General features: G+C 35.2%; 1 protein-coding gene and 1 long non-coding RNA gene across 2 annotated transcripts in view; one reads left to right on the forward strand and one right to left on the reverse strand.

Annotated features, from left to right (window-relative positions):
- LOC141506795 (uncharacterized) overlaps window positions 1-8314 on the forward strand; it is a 40894-nt gene extending 32580 nt beyond the window's left edge. The window contains exons 2-3 of the long non-coding RNA XR_012473977.1: window positions 1271-1481; window positions 7584-8314. This is a non-coding gene — a long non-coding RNA (uncharacterized LOC141506795). The remainder of the gene's footprint in view (window positions 1-1270; window positions 1482-7583) is intronic.
- Window positions 1-17533, reverse strand: part of RRP1 (ribosomal RNA processing 1) — a 51133-nt gene that overhangs the window by 15973 nt on the left and 17627 nt on the right. The window contains exons 3-8 of the mRNA XM_074213873.1: window positions 16044-16101; window positions 9236-9321; window positions 5903-5964; window positions 2459-2588; window positions 2302-2366; window positions 1873-2048 (exon numbers count right to left, since the gene is read on the reverse strand). Of these exons, the coding sequence (XP_074069974.1) occupies window positions 1873-2048; window positions 2302-2366; window positions 2459-2588; window positions 5903-5964; window positions 9236-9321; window positions 16044-16101 (577 nt within the window). The remainder of the gene's footprint in view (window positions 1-1872; window positions 2049-2301; window positions 2367-2458; window positions 2589-5902; window positions 5965-9235; window positions 9322-16043; window positions 16102-17533) is intronic.

The raw sequence follows: 17533 nt of genomic DNA on the forward strand, positions 1-17533 counted from the left end.
TCCTGCATACTCCAGAGTTTATTGGACCTCTGTGCCTGGATGAGCCACAGATTCAACATATCCAAATTAAATCAGCTGAGTCATCTAATTTCCAAATTTTACTATTTTTGACTCTTTCTTCTTCCTTATATCCAAAGCTAGCTAGTTGCCAAGCCCTTGCAATTTTGTCTCCACATCTCACAGCTATGCCCTTCTTTCCATTTACACAATCCCCACTCTAATTCAAGTCCTTCACATTTCTTAATTGGCATATTATAAGAGCTCTCTGGTCTTCCTTAAGTCTCTCCTTTCTAATATATCATTTTTCACAGCACCTAAAATAATCCTTTTAAGTCAAAAGGGCTGATAATGTAGCTGCCCTGTCCTGATTTAAAAAAAAAATCTCCATGGATTCCTCAAGTCTATAGCCTAACATTTAAGGCCTTCCACAATCTGTCTCTAAGCTACTTTTCTGAACTTATATTACTTTATTTTTCCCTTTATAAACTGTGCATTTTTTAAAATTTAAGTACTTCTTATTGCAAGCTTGCTATTGTCTACACAAAGGGTCTATAATTTTTCTGTATCATGGACCACTTTGGCAGTGTGCTGAAGCCTAAAAACTCTTTCTTAGAATATTTTAAAATGCATAATGTAAAATAAATAGGATGATAAGGGAAAGAAATGATATTGAAGTAATATAATACAATAAACATTTATTAAGGTGCCTGGCACTACGCTAAGCACTGGAATTATAAGACTAACTAGGTATAGATTTACTATAATCTAGTCAAAATCAAGTCTAAGTATCTGAGGCAGGCAGGTCTTTTTTTTAATAAGGCAGTGGGGTTAAATGACTTGCCCAAGGTCACACAGCTAGGTAATTATTAAGTGTCTGAGGCTGGATTTGAACTCAGGTACTCCTGACTCCAGGACCAGTGTTCTATCCACTGTGCAATCTAGCTGTCCTCCAGGTCTTTTCATTACAATAAGAGAATTAAACTCAAAGCCCAGTTCCTTGCTCTCCTAACAGTGCATCCAAATGTGCCTTTATCAAGGCAAGACAAACTAAGCCAGAAGTCCATGACAATTCTAAGAATATTCCTAGTTCAAGAGGCACAGCAAACTGAGAAAAATGACAAAAGATGGGAATGACAATGTTTCAGGGGTTATGCATTCTGAGGAATATTAGTAGGATGGTAGTGGGGATGTGAATCAAAACAGACATTTTAGAAAGCAATTTGTAATAATATAAATTAAGAAATTAACATGACAAATGTGATAAATATAGAGAAACATGAAAAGAACGCAAGCTGATAAAGAATGAAGTTATCAGAGCCAAGAAAGCACAATGACTATACCAATGAAAAATGGAAAGACCCACCATAAAACAACTGAAGGTGAATATTGCAAAATTACAAAGAACAAGTGCTTTCCCAAAAAGATATGGAAAACAAAACCACTATCACTACTCCTTCTAGGCAGAAGGGGTAAATCTACAGGTACAGAATATTTTGTATATTTTCCTATTTGGAGGATATATTGATCAGTTTTACTAATTGTTTTTCTCTCTTTTTTTTTAATTATTCTTTGTCGGAGCAGGTAGGTGGCACAGTGGACAGAGCACCGGCCCTGGAGTCAGGTTCAAATCCAGTCTCAGATACTTAATAATTACCTAGCTGTGTGGCCTTGGACAAGCCATTTAACCCAATTTGCCTTGCAAAGAAAAAAAACCTAAAATTATTCTTTGTCATATGATATGGCTCTGTAGAAGGAAGAGAAAACTTAAGCAATGTAAACACAAAAGTAGCAAAAAAAATTTATTTTAATCTATATGCATCTACAAAGAGAAAGATTGAGAGCCAGAGTTTTAAATTCTTTCCAGTGGTTTACCTTTCTTTTGCTTCCTAGGTAATCTTATGGATGTTATATCATCTGATTCAGCTTCAGATAGTTCACTGTCCTCTTGGTTTGCATTTAGTTCTCTTATTAAATCTTCAATGGCAAAGGGAGCTTGTTCCAAAATTGCTTCAAAGATGCCTCCGATTATATTATATAGCAAAGTAGAACTAGAGAGTAGTAACATGAACTATAAATGAGAAGCTTAAATATGGTTACAACTGTTTAAACTTTTGCTTTAAACCCAAATAACCGCACAACTCAAAGAAGTCTTATTATTTTCTACATTAGTGTATTCCCTCGCAAATGACCATTACTTTTTTCTTCCTAAAATGAATAATTATTTCAGAAAAACAGGCATCCTGAATGGTTCAAGTAACCAAAAGAATAGTCAAACCCAAAAAAGACATTATATAAACTTACTCTTTTGTCCTAGCTGCAATTTTGCAGAATGGAACAATAAACTTCAAGTTTTGATCAGCAGTAAGCTATTTAAGAAAGATAATAAAAAGAAGTTTAAGTTTAAAAGTCAGAAGAGATCATTCCCTAGTACCAAGGCTCATACCCAGATTCTCCTTACCTCTTTTGCTCCTACTTTAGTCAGTTCTTCCAAGTATATATCAATGAAATGGGACTTTACTCCACAAGGTGCCTGACTGTCTGGGTGAAAAATTTCTTTCATTAGGATATCCAGAAGTAGTTCAACCTGACTAAGGAGGCAGAGGGAGGGTGATAGAGAAAAGGCAACCAGTTACTAGAATTAAAAATTGAATTACTCTTTCCTTGCATTTAAGTCATGTCAGTTGAACAAGAAAAAAATTATTCAAATAAAACTCAAAGACAAGCATTTAAAAACACTATTTAAAAAAAGCAAAATTTAAACAAAAAAAAAATTCTAAAGACCAGAACAGGAAAACTAATTAAAAGGTGCATGAATTAAATTTCTTATTTCCACTTTATTATAAAGAGACATATTAATTTAACATCGTATCTAATAATTATAGATAGCAGAGTACCATAGTCATTCTATGAAATCCAAGATGATGGTATTGCCTGAGTTTCCCTCAACTCATACTTTAAGGTTTGCAAACTCCTTTTCACATAATAACCAATGAAGTAAACATATTAGACACATAAGAAAATAAAATTCTATCCCACCTTTGTTCTAAGATTTAAAAATTTAGAAAATGCAAAAATAACACTTAAGCATAAATATTTATCTAAATCATTGCTCATACTTTCTTGATGATAGTCTTAAAATACAGTAGAAGTATAAATGGCAATAAACAACTTACTAAATGCATAAAAATATGCCATCTTTTTGATGAACTATTCCCTGATTCTCTAAGCTGAAAGTGTTCAATTTCTTCTCAAATGTTTCCAGAGTATTTTGTCTGATAGAGCAGTTAGACTAGGGAACAGATTATCAGTCCTTGGAGTAAGGAAGACTTATCTCCTGAATTCAGATCTGGACTTAGATTCCTATTAGCTATGTGACCCAGAGCAAGTCATTTCATCCTGTTTGCCTCAGTTTCCTCATCTGTAAAATGAGCTAATGAAATGGCAAATCACTTTAGGATCTATGACAAGAAAACCCCAAATGGGATCACAAAGCATCAGATGCAACTGAAAAAGTGACTGAACACACTTTGTCTGATTCTCTCCTTAGTCTCCATCACAGCCAACCTTGTACAAAATGGTGTATTAATTACGATGATCAATGATATTTGTTATTGTTTCATTTTGTGATAGCAATGAATGCTTATGCAAGGGTGACTTTACCAATTCAAAACTGACTCAGAAGTCTGAAGGTTAAACCAAATGGATCTAGATTGAGCTATAATCCCGCCTTTAATTAAGTCAGTTTAGATCAGGATTTTGTGCCATAAATGTTTCATTTTAACCCCTTTATTCTACTTTTTAAGACAGAAGTTCTTAAATAGGACATTTTCAAAGATTAGAGATAGCCTATGTTTAGAGAAGTTAGAGATATTGCAGTAGCTTTTAGCATAGATAAGTCAAGCTTTTCAAAGATTATTCAAGTCCAAGATGAAACAGATGAAACAAAGTATAACAGAAAGTATGGTGAAAAAAGACACACACACACACACACACACACACACACACACACACACACAGAAAAAAGAAAAATACAAAAAAATGAAAAACTAATAAAAGACTGCTTTTAACACTGACAAAAGACAGGCATATGAACTCATTAGGAAAAATATGTCTTTGAATTCTCTTAATTAGATATGGCAAGTCACTTCATCTTTTTGTACTCCCAGTTTCCCCATGTTCAAAATGCAAGTTTTTACTACCTGACTTAATTGGTTATATGAAATAAAAAATTCTTAGTTCTTTACAGTATAACATTAAAGAATGAATCTTTCCTATTATTCACTAACAATTAAGTCAAAAATTTTTAAATTTACTGAGTCTACTGGTAGATACTGTGGGAAATACAAAAATGAACAATGTGTTCCACACTCTCAAATAATTGATGGTAAGGATCAGCTACATTTATAAGATTCAAAGGAGAAACAGATCTACATACAAATAACATTATAATGCCTAATACTTAGTTATAGGAAATGCAATAGCCTGTCTGCTGCTACATCACTGCTATTTAGCGCCACCATGAGGAGAATGGCAGAGAGGAAAGATATAATTTAGCTAACTTCCCTCAGCAGGGATCAATTTATACTGTTGTTGCACTTCACAGCCAACAGCTATGGACACATAGGGGCTTTCAATCTCAAATTCCAACACTACCAAGCTAATTTGGGGAGTAAGGTGATTAACAGCTGAGGAAGATGAGAGCAAGCAAGACAGACTATGAAAAGAGAAATTCAATAAACAAGTATATGAAAATTTGAATTTTTACAAATAAAACCTGAAGTAGGCTCATAAGGTTATTATCAGCTAATGTTTATATAGTACTTTAACGATTGCAAAGGATTTTACACCTATTATGTCTTATTTGATCCTCACAAAAATTCTATAAGGTAGACATTATCTCCATTTTATAGATGATGAAAATGAGGCTCAGGAAGGTTAAATGACTTGCTCTTGGTGATTAGAAATAAGATTCAAACCCAGATCTTTAATGACCATTCATCTCTCTCCAATTCCTCTCACTGCCTAACATGTTATTATATATTATCGAAAGGTTTTTTAATAGGTCAATCATCTAATTCACTTAACAAAAGTCTGAATTATTTGCTGAACACTGAATGCATGTTTGCTTCTAATTCTTAAGTATTTTCTCTAAAAATTAATTTTTACTGATATATTTTAACATGACCAAAATTTCTGCCAATATCCCTGTCCTTTTCCCTCCCAAAGACAGCCTATGTTACAAGTAATATTTTTAAAATAAAAATAACCAAAACTGATCATTACTCTTTGCAATTTTGCAACATTCCCTTTTGATTTTTATGATTGACAGTTTTTTCATTTACATTATTGTATGTATCACTGTGTACACTGTTTTCCTGACTGCAACAGATCATAGATCTATGCTTCTCTATAGTCATAATATTGTTTCTTATAGCATAGAAATATTCAGTAACATTCATGTACCACATTTATTTAGCTATTCCATAATCTATACAACCTTGTAGCATATTATAAAGAAAACAAAACCAACATCCAGTCCTGAATCCAAACTCTTTCCTCTTTATGTGGGCCAGTCATTACACTACCTGAGTTTCATTTTCCTGATCTACAATATGGTAGTTTTTTACTACCTGTTTCACAGGCAATTGAGAGGAAAATGCTTTTTAAAACTTTAGGAATGAAAGAAAAAATATCATAATTTTGATTTGACTAGTCCATGTTTTCCTAAAAATATTTCAGATCATGCAACCCAAAATTCACACCCAATTTATGATCCCACCTATCTTTAAAATAAACAAAGAAACTGTTCTTTAAACAAAAACAACTTTTTAAACTCTAAATTAGGCAAAGTCATAAAATGAATACTTTGGATGTAGATCATAATGTTGACATCAATACTGACCTTTCTTCCCATTCATTTCTTTTTAATACCTCGAAGGACTGGTTCAGAAGCAGGCGCATTAGCTTTGATAAAAAAAAAAAAGAATTAGTAAAAGAGAAAAATAAAACATAACCTTATCACAAAAAAAAAGTAGGATATCTGATAGATTCCAATCTTCCTAGTATTTAAAGTTCATGCTTATGAACATTTTTTTAAAAAAATTTATTTAAGGCAATGAGGTTAAGAGTGACTTGCCCAAGGTCACACAGCTAGGCAATTATTAAATGCCATAGTCTGGATTTCAATTCAGGTCCTCCTGACTCCAAGGCCATTACTCTATCCACTGCACCACCTAGCTGTCCCCTGGCTTATGAACTTTTAAAAGGTCATGGTCAGCTAGAAAAATCCTCCTTGAAACTAATATTGTAACTATGGCAACAAGTTATCAGTTTTCTTTTGGAAGAAAGGCTGACTCTTTTTAAAGTTTGGGAAAGAAACTTTTCATAAGCCTTTTTTTACCAAGTAACTCAAAATGAGATGTTTAGGCAGCTGTTTTCCTGACCAAGGTTCATACCTAGTAGCAGGATACTTAACCTGTTTCCAAAATTGCCTTTTACAATGAATTGCATTCACTTTTTTTTTTAAGGTTTTTGCAAGGCAATGGGGTTAAGTGGCTTGCCCAAGGCCACACAGCTACATAATTATTAAGTGTCTGAAGCTGGATTTGAAATCAAGTACTGCTGACTCCAGGGCTGGTGCTCTGTTCACTGCACCACCTAGCCACCCCTATGCATTCACTTTTATATTGCATGCTAGTGGCTTCTAGATTAGAGCTGAATACATCAATTTGGCCATCTCATTCTAGCAGGAAGCATTCAGTTTGTTTTCTTTTTTAAATTTGTTTTTATAATGCTTGTTGTTGGTTTCAGATAGACACTACTTATTATTCTGAGGAACAATCCATTTATTCCTACACTCTATAGTGTTTTTAGTAGGAATGGGTTTTGTATTTTGTCAAAAGCTTTTTCAGCATCCATTGATAATGATCATATGATTTCTGATAGGTTTGCTAATGATATAATTAATTATACTGATAGTTTTCCTAATACTAAACCGACCTTGATTTCCTAGGATAAATCCTAGTTGATCATAATGTATTATCCTAGTTATAACTTCTTGTAATTGTTTTGCTAAGATTTTATTTAAGATTTTTGCATCTATATATATATATATTCATCAGGGAGTCAGGTTTTGTTTCTCTGTTTTAACTCTTCCTGATTTAGGTATCAGCACCATATTGGTGTCATAGCAAGAGTTAGGCAGAGTTCCATCTTCACCTATTTTTCCAAAGTCTTTATATAGAGTTGGAACCAATTATTCCTTAAATGTTTGATTTCACTTGTGAATCCATCTGGCCCTGGAGATTTTTTTCTTAGGGAGTTTAATAAAGGCTTGTTGAATTTCTTTTTCCTCTTCATTTAATCTGGGCAACTTATAATTTTTGTAAATATTCATCAATTTCACTTAGATTGTCAAATTTATTGGCATAGAGTTGGGCAAATAATTCAGAATCATTATTTTAATTTCCTCCTCATTGGCGGTGAGTTCACCTTTTTCATTTATGATACTAGCAATTTGATTTTCTTCTTTGTTTTAAAATAAAATTCACCAGAATTTAATCAATTTTATTGGTTTTTTTTAGGGCAATCTGGGCCACTTAATACATTGTTGGTGGAGCTGTGAACTCATCCAACATTTCTGGAGAGCAGTCTGGAATTGTGCCCAAAGGGCAACAAAAATGTTCATACCCTTTGATCCAGCAACACCACTATTGGGTCTTTACCCTGAAGAGATAATGAAAAAAGGGTAAAATATCACTTGTACAAAAAATATTCATAGCAGCCTTGTTTGTGGTGGCAAAGAATTGGAAATCAAGTGAATGTCTTTAAATTGGGGAATGGCTTAACAAACTGTGGTATATGTATGCCATGGAACAGTAATGTTCTATTAGAAACCAGGAGGAATGGGAATTCAGGGAAGCCTGGAAAGATTTGCATGAACTGATGCTAGGTGAGATGAGCAGAACCAGAAAAACACTACATCCTAACAACAACATGGGGGCAATGATCAACCCTGATGGACTTGCTCATTCCATCAGTGCAACCATAAGGGACAATTTGGGGCTCTCTGCAATGGAAAATACCATCTGTACCCAGCTAAAGAATTGTGGAGTTTGAACAAAGACCAGACTATTACCTTCAAATAATGAAACAAAAATTATCTTATTATGTAATTTTGCTATCTCATACTTTATTTTTCTTCCTTAAGAATATGATTTCTCTCTCATCACATTCAACTGAGATCAATGTATACCATAGAAACAATGCAAAGACTAATAGAATACCTTCTGGGGGGGGGCGCGGAGGGGAAGGAAGAATAGGGGGAAAATTGTAAAACTCAAAATCTTTCTAAAAAAATTTCTTTTTATTCATTTTAAACTTAAATCCAAAAATGAAAAAAGAAATATATTCCATGTACACAGAAGAACACAAGAAAAAATTCAATATAAAATAATAAACTTCCATTTCAAGAAAACCAATATAAAAAATAATTCACATTGCTTACAAAACTACCCAGTTTTTGTTTGCTTTCTTCTAGGTTTTTTTTTTTGCTGTGCACTTTTTACTTTCTTTCTCCTTTCTTCCCCTTCCCTCTCTCACCCAGAGCAGGTTACACTTAAAAGTGTATACACATAAACACAAAGACATCTATAAACATATACACATATATACATATACACCCATATCCATATATGTAAGACCATAATATACATATTTTCACTTTTCATTTCTTTCTCTAGAAGTGGTTAGCATATTTCCTCATATGTCCAAGTCTTTCTAAATAAATAGCTCAGTTTTTCAACACAATCACATCCATAAAAATTTTTCCCTCAACTTTCTGCATTCCTTCTATTCTTGGCTACATTTGATTTTATTTACATAAGTAGTTTTTAACTTAAAATAATAGAAATTATCCATTTTATATGTCAATAATGCTGTCATCTTATAATACTATATGGTGTGATATTGTTGTATCTCCTTCCTTTTTATCTTTTACGTTTGATGTCTTTGAAATTTCCAACTGAAATAATTTTTTAGTAATTTAAGTGGTATAGAATAAAGAGATTAGTTAAGTAAGAAAATTTGAGTTTCAAATCAAAGGCAAAATAGCTATAGGCTATATCCCCTTTCCATTCTCAATCACTATTAAATTTAAATAATAAGTATAAGGCAGCAAAACTAGGAAACTAAACCTCTCTTTCTCTCCTACACAAACATGGGCACATATACTTACCATGTAGAACTTATCCAGGCGCAATCTGTCTATACCAATCCACTCACGGTTCATGGTTTGCCAAAAAGTCTGAACAAACAGGTGTTCTAGAGGAGAATAAAGATTTCTAAATCTTAACAATAATAACTATTAATACTCTGTAAAATAAGTGATAGAAAATACTTTGATTAATCATGACTTCAGAATAATTAAGGTGATACATGATTGAAGAATAGAACGCATTTTCAGAGATGGCCAATGTATTTATTTCTTTTTTTTAATTAGACTGATTTGTTACAAGAGAAGACTGGGACTAAGTGGAGAATCACTTGGAAGTAATAATTAGGGGTGGCTAGCTTGTGCAGTGAGTGGATAGAGCACCGGCCCTGGAGTCAGGAGTACCTGAGTTCAAATCCAGCCTCAGACACTTAATAATTACCTAGCTGTGTGGCCTTGGGCACGCTACTTAATCCCATTGCCTTGCAAAAAATTTTAAAAAAAAGTAATAATTAGATTTTAAAAAATGATAATTTTTTATAAAAAGGCAAACAGTTTGAAATCCTTGTTTTATTCATTAATTTTTATTATTCTGTGACTTTTGATGTATTTTCCTAATCCAGAAATAAACCAATAATAAATAAAGGAGTAATGAGGAAGAGAAGAAAGAAAACACAAAGAATTTTATCAATAATAAAACCACCTTTGTGATATTAGTGATTTCAAGACCATTATTTCTTCATCTGTAGATCAAAGACAGGGAATACAATACTTCCCACTAATCTTCAATACATAAATTCATTAAGGTAAAGTATTTTACCTAGAAACTGAGTCATCAATTTCTATCACTTGAAAGAATGAAAATTTATCTACCAATCAAAATTCAAAAAAATTACTTTAAGAGTTAGAAAAACTTGTAAGTAAATTCATATGTAGAAATAAAAAGTCAAGAATGTCCAGGGACTCAATGAAAAAAAGGGCAAAAGAAGGTGGCTTAGCCCTACCCGATCTAAAATTATATCATAAAGCATCAGTCCTCAAAACTGTCTGGTATTGGCTAAGAAACAGAGTGGTGGATCAGTGGAATATACTAGGTGCAATAACAGGAAATGATTATAGTAATCTGCTGTTTGATAAACTCAAAGAGTCCAGCTATTGGGTTAAAAACTCTCTCTTCAGGGGCATCTAGGTGGTGCAGTGAATAGAGTACCTGCTGTGGAGTCAGGAGTACCTGGGTTCAAATCTGATTTCAGACACTTAATAATTACCTAGCTGTGTGGCCTTGGGCAAGCCACTTAACCCCATTTGCCTTGCAAAAACCTTAAAAAAAAAAAAGCCCTCTCTGTCTTGTATAAAAACTGCTGGGAAATTTGGAAGTTAGTATGGAAGAAACTTAGATTAGACCAATAACTCATACCCTATACCAAGATAAGATCCCAATGGATACAGGATTGAGACACAAAAAAAATATTATAAGCAAACTAAAAGATTGAGTAGTAGTTTACCTGTCAGATCTATGGAAAGTGAAGCAATTTATTTCAAAGGAAGAGATTTAGAACATCACTAAATTTGATTACATTAAATTACATTAAATTTGTACAGACAAAACCACTGTAATCAAGATCAAAAGAAATGTAGTAAACTGGTAAACAATCTTTACAACTAATGTTTCTGACAGTGGGACTCATTTCTAAAATATACAGAGAACTGAGCCGAATTTAAAAAAAAAAGCCATTCCCAAAATGACAAATGGTCAAAGAATATGCAAAGGCAATTTACAGATGAGATCAAAGCAATCCACAGTCATATGAAAAATTGCTCTAAATCATTACTTATTAGAGAAATGCAAATTAAAGCTTCTCTGAGGTACCACCTCACACCTCTCAGACTGGCCAATATGACCAGAAAGGATAATGATGATTGCTGGAAGGATTGTGGGAAATCTGGGATACTATTACATTATTGGTGGAGCTGTGAACTCATCCAACCTTTCCAGAGAGAAATTTGGAACTATGCCCAAAGGGCAACAAAAATGTACATACCCTTTGATCCAGCAATACCACTACTGGGTCTATACCCTAAAGAGATGATGAAAAAGGATAAAAACATCACTTGTACAAAAATAATCATAGCAGCCTTGTTTGTGGTGGCAAAGAATTGGAAATCAAGTAAATGTCCTTCAATTGGGGAATGGCTTAGCAAACTATGGTGTATATATGTGATGGAACACTACTGTTCTATTAGAAACAAGGAGGGATGGGAATTCAGGGAAGCCTGGAAGGATTTGCATGAACTGATGCTGAGTGAGATCAGCAGAACAAGAAAAACACTGTACACCCTAACAGCAACATGGGGGCGATGATCAACCTTGATGGACTCGCTCATTCCATCAGTGAAACAATCAGGGACAATTTGGGGCTCTCTGCAATGGAGAATACCATCTGTATCCAGAGAAAGAACTGTGGAGTTTGAACAACGACCAAAGACTATTACTTTTAATTTAGAAAAGGAAAAAAAACCAAAATAATATTATTGACTGATCTTGCTATCTCTTATACTTTATGTCTCTTCTTGTGTTTCCTCATCTTCAGACTGAGTATATTGATCCTCCTTGGGATCATAGATAATGTATTTCTCAATGGTGTTCCTCTTTTTTTCTCTGCTTGCTCATTTTCCCAGCCTAAGCCTGTTTTTTGGGGTGCTTCCTGAGCTTTTGGGACACTCCCATAAGGGTCTCAGTGTGTGTGAGGCTCTGTCCTCCCTCCTGGTCTGTGAATGACCATATGAGCCCCACTCTGCTAAGGGGCTGAGGTGGAGGGGGCCCCTGCTGTTCTATGGCGGGGGGGGCCTAGACTGCAATCAGGATCTGAATGTGTTCAGAGCCCCATAGTCCTGTTCCAGGGGCAGAGCTCTGCAGTCTCTCTCTCTTCACTCCCCTCCCTCAGCTCTGCAGTCTCTCTCTCTTCACTCCCCTCCCTCATACCCTGGTGCCTCCTGCTCGTTTATATTTCCTGGATCTGGAATGCAGTAGCCATGCTGCTTGCTGTGTGCCTTGAGGGCTGGGCTTCACGTGCTCCCTCTGGCAGAGGTCCCTCACTGTTCCCCCAATTTGTGCCCAGTGCTTCCCGGGGCATAGGTCAGGAAACTCCCCTGCTGCTGTGAGCTGTGGCTCCCAGCACCCTGGGACTTCCTCTGGGAGACTGAAGTTCTTTTGCTCTGGCGGGCCACCCCTCTTCCAGGCTGCCCCTCCAACCCCGGGGAGCAGAGCCTTTCTGCTCTTTTCCAGGTTGAGTAGGAGAACTGCCTCACTGGGTCCCTCTGTGGGTTCTGTCTCTTGAAAATTTAGAGTCCTTAGTTTATAAGTTTTATGAGAGAGCACCTAAGACAGGATCCGCTCTTATCGCCATCTTGGCCCTTTATGTCTCTTCTTAAAAGGATATGATTACTCTTTCATTACATTCAATTTGGATTAATGGATACCATGGAAACAATGTAACAACTGTCAAATTGCCTTCTGTGGGGGATGGGGAAGGGAAGTAAGATGAAGTGGAAAATTTTAAAACTCAAAATAAAATCTTCAAAAAAAAATCCTTAAGCAAACAGGAAAAAAATTAAAAGAAAATAAATTTAAAGTGGAAAAAAAAAAATGAAAATTTATTAAGCAAATACTAAGTGCTAAGCACTAGGGGATATAAATATGTCCCCAATACTCTAATAGGAGGAAATAACATATAGAGGAGAATGACAAGAGAATGGTCCAAGAAGATCCAACAGGGTTGAAAATGGAATCATTGATAATGTCACTCCATGCACAAGTCTTTTCCAGAGACAAAGTTAGTATTCATTTGATAAAAGTTCTGAAAAAGTCAATAAAATGTAAAAAGAAAATTATTTTTTTTGGGGGGGGAGAAAGGGTTGAAGAAACACAGATGGCAACAGGGCAGATAAGGTGCAGAATAAAGATCAAGTTGCCAGATCATGGAATTTAGACCTGAATTTCTTAACTTACTACCCGTGTGACCCCAGGAAGAAGTCACTTCTGCTTAGGTCTCAGTTTCCTCAAAATTATAAAATGAAGGAGTTGGACTAAAATGATTTCTAAGTTCCCTTACACCTAAGACCCTATAATCTGGTATATATAATGCTACATCTAGTATACACAAAACCAGTTATCAATATACTCCAAAGGCCAAAAGCAGTCAATTTTATTTCTGGTGGGCCCAGGCCCTGAGAATGGGTCCTCTTGAATATCTATATGGGCCCTCTCTATATCTACAATAGTATTTTGTTGGGGGAAAGAGAAGAAAGGAAAAGGAAAAGATAAAACTGTGAGAGACAGAGAGAGAGAGAGAGAGAGAGAGAGAGAGAGAGAGAGAGAGAGAGAGAAATTTCGAAGGTTAATAACTCTTCCATTAAATTCTTTAAAATGAAGGGGCAGCTAGGTGGCGTAGTGGATAAAGCACTGGCCCTGGAGTCAGGAGTACCTGGGTTCAAATCTGGTCTCAGATACTTAATTACCTACCCGTGTGGTCTTGGGCAAGTCACTTAACCCCATTACCTTGCAAAAACTAAAAAAAAAAAAAATCTTTAAACTGCCTATTCTATCTTATGACTAGGACAGAAGCTAAATAACTGAATGATGGGATATTCTGTCCCCCAATAATAAAATTGACTAGGACATATATAAGTATCTTTCATTTAACTTGCTTGCTACTTATACTTCATGATTTTTTTTTTAGGTTTTTTGCAAGGCAAATGGAATTAAGCGACTTGCCCAAGGCCACACAGCTAGGTAATTATTAAGTGTCTGAGGTGGGATTTGAACTCAGGTACTCCTGACTCCAGGATTGGTGCTCTATGCACTGCACCACCAAGCTGCCCCCTACATCATGATTTTATGGAAAGATACCTGAGGTCATGGATTTTATTGGTGACTTCTTTCTTAGATTTTTGTCTCCTTAAATTACTAGATATCTCTGTTAAGTCTTTTCCCTACACGTAGTTAATTTTAATGGCATTTAGTTTAGCAGAAAGATAATGCAGTTGTCCTTTTTCCTTTAGTCTTCCATTGAAGTCTTCTTGATTAGAATTTTAAAATACGTTTTTACTAGCCCTTATAAGAATACATCTTTCCTATAAGACATGATCCAAAAAAGTCGAACATCATTTGGAGACTCCATCTTATTAACCAGGTGTTCATTTTTCAAATTTACTTCTCTCTTCCCAAAACTGTATTTAATTGATAGTAATAATGAAAAACATCAAGTGGTTACTTTAGATGCCCTTCAGTTTCTTGTCCAGACCTCCAAAATCTTTAGCAAAACTTCTGAATTCCATCTACAGGGTCACAGGTTCTTACCCTTCTCTGACATGACCAAACTGGTGAAACTTATAAGGCCCTTCTCAAAATAATGCTTTTAAATGCATAGGTTTACAAATTTTAAAATTATATTGAAAAAAAATTTAGATTTTTAAACATCCCAAAATCTGTCCACAAACCATGGATCCCAAGTTAAAAACCCCTATTGTAGAGCCAGCAGGGTCCTCAGAAGAATCTTATCCAACTCACTTATTTTACAGTCAAAAAAACTGAAACCCAGGGAAATTGTTACTTGCCATTATATTCAACCACACATAATCTACTAAAAAATAAGTTGCTTAAGTCTTTTTTTTAAGGTTTTTGCAAGGCAATGGGGTTAAGTGACTTGCCCAAGGCCACACAGCTAGATAATTATTAAGTGTCTGAGGCCGGATTTGAACTCAGGTACTCCTGACTCCAGGGTTGGTGTTCTATTCACTGCACCACCTAGCCGCCCCGCTTGTTTAGGTCTTAAGAGGTACTTAATGTTTTGCATGCTCATGCCAGGAAAATAGTATTACTGAGAATATCAAGGTGACAAAAAAACTACTTCAAGTAACAACCACAACTGTTTTAGCTCTTCTTACTCTTTAAGTTATAATATCTTTTGTTTTTACAAAAACATTTTTTCTCAGAAAATATTATTATCCTAAGGCAGCTATATGGTGCAAGTAGATAGAGCACCGACTCTGGAGTCAGGAAGACCTGAGTTCAAGTGTGGCCTCAGACACTTAATACTTTTAATACTTTTTAGCTGTGTGACCTCAAGCAAGTCACTCAATCCATTGCCTTGCAAAAACTAAAAAACCAAACAAACAAACAAACAAAAAAAAACCCAAAGACAAAAAGTAGTTTACATACAACTCTCAGAGCAATTACCTTGATTCTCACAGGAAGGTATGAGGTCACTAGAAAAGCAAGAGATAAAACATTTGGGAGGCCTAGGCAAAGTCTAAAAATTATCTCCATTGTGTCAGTTGAAAATCTGAGCCTTCATTATAAATACATGCAACTTGACATACTTCGATATATTTACATTCTACAAAGAACCTAATATTCTGGCATTAAAATATGTACAATAGGAGCAGCTAGGTGGTGCAGTGGATAGAACACAAGTCCTAGAGTCAGGAGGACCTGAACTCAAATCTGGCCTCAAACACTTGAAACTCAATAGTTGGGTGGCCTTGGGCAAGTCACTTAATACTATTGTCTCACACTAAAAAAAAAAAAAATTATGTTCAACAATAACATGAACAGTGTACAATGATCAACTATGAATGTCTTAACTCTTCTCACCAATACAACAGTCAAAAAGGCATTTAGGGGTAACTAGGTGGCACAGTAGACAGAGCACTGGCCCTGGAGTCAGGAACACCTGAGTTCAAATCCAACCTAAAAAAACAAGCAAACAAACAAACAAACAAACAAAAAGGCATTTAAATTACATCTTAAATAAGGGTTAAATATACTTACGGGTTTCTGTATTCTGAAAAACATGAATAAGTTGGGAAATTGTATCTCCAAGTTCCTCCTATGCAAAAAACAAAAAAAATTTCTTTGGTCACTAAATTAATGGCTCTAATGAATTTTTTTTATGTTTTTATGTTTATGTTTTTGCAAGGCAAATGGGGTTAAGTGGCTTGCCCAAAGCCACACAGCTAGGTAATAATTAAGTGTCTGAGGGTGGACTTGAACTCAGGTACTCCTGACTCCAGGGATGGTGCTCTATCCACTGCACCACCTAGCCACCCCCTCTAATGAATTTTTTAAAAAAGTAATTGCTTACTTTGTGACAAGCATAAAACCAATATCTCTTCTCAAGGAGCTCACTTTCTAATTGGGGGAGACAACATATTACAAAAAGAGTTCAGCCACAGGGGAAATGGAAAGACCTAGCAGTCCTAAGAAATCTCTGGATTACATTACTAAATCAGATGACAGTGCCTGGGGGTCTGCAGAAAGAGAGGGAGAAGGGATGGAGAGAAGGAAGTAGGAAAGAAAGAATGGAGAAAGGAAGGGAGAGAAGAAGAAAGAGAACAAAGGAGGGAATGAGTGATAAACAAGCATTTTTAAATAGTCTACAATATTTGTACAAAAATATGGCAGATCAGAAACTGAGAAGATGCCCACCAACTGGGAAATGACTGAACTAGTTGCTCTAAAGAAACAACGAAGTGGATGGATTCAGAAAAACCTGAGAAAACATATGATCTGATGCAAAGTGAAGTGAGCAGAACAAGGAAAATTATATACATCAAAACAGCAATATTGTAATGATGATCAACTAGGAAAAACTTAGCTACACTAATTAATACAAAGATTCTTTACAATTCCAAAGATTACATGATAAAAAAAATGCTATCAACCTCCAAAGACAGAAAACGAACTATTTTTCTTGTCTTTTTTCTTTATAACATGTGGAAATAGGTTATGCAGGTCCAGTGTCTTTTTTTTACTATACCAGTTAGCAGAGTGACCAAATAAGGAAGATGGTAAGGTCTGAAATACCTTAATAAGCAATAGATATGCAGACAGTTTCAGCTCATTTGAAGAAACAGAACTGATGACTTGTACCTCATGCTAGATGGGTTCCCAGAGGAGGCCTTATGTCAGGGGAGGAGGCAAGGATGGAAGGTAAATGGGTTTCTTTCCCTTCTCCCTGGTTCCTAGCAACTGCATTAATGGCAAATAACATTCTCACATGATTCTGTTTCCAGGTCACTCATTTGCCAAAAGTTGTCTTACACTTTATTTTAATTTTCAAGTCTTCTGAAGTCTTAATATTTCTTGCTATCTTTTTTTTTTAGGTTTTTTTGCAAGGCAAATGGGGTTAAATGGCTTGCCCAGGGCCACACAGCTAGGTAATTATTAAGTGTCTGAGACCGGATTTGAACCCAGGTACTCCTGACACCAAGGCCGGTGCTCTATCCACTGTGCCACCTAGCCACCCCATATTTCTTGTT

The sequence above is a fragment of the Macrotis lagotis genome, chromosome 1, assembly GCF_037893015.1.
Source record: "Macrotis lagotis isolate mMagLag1 chromosome 1, bilby.v1.9.chrom.fasta, whole genome shotgun sequence".
Taxonomy (NCBI): Eukaryota; Metazoa; Chordata; class Mammalia; order Peramelemorphia; family Peramelidae; genus Macrotis; species Macrotis lagotis.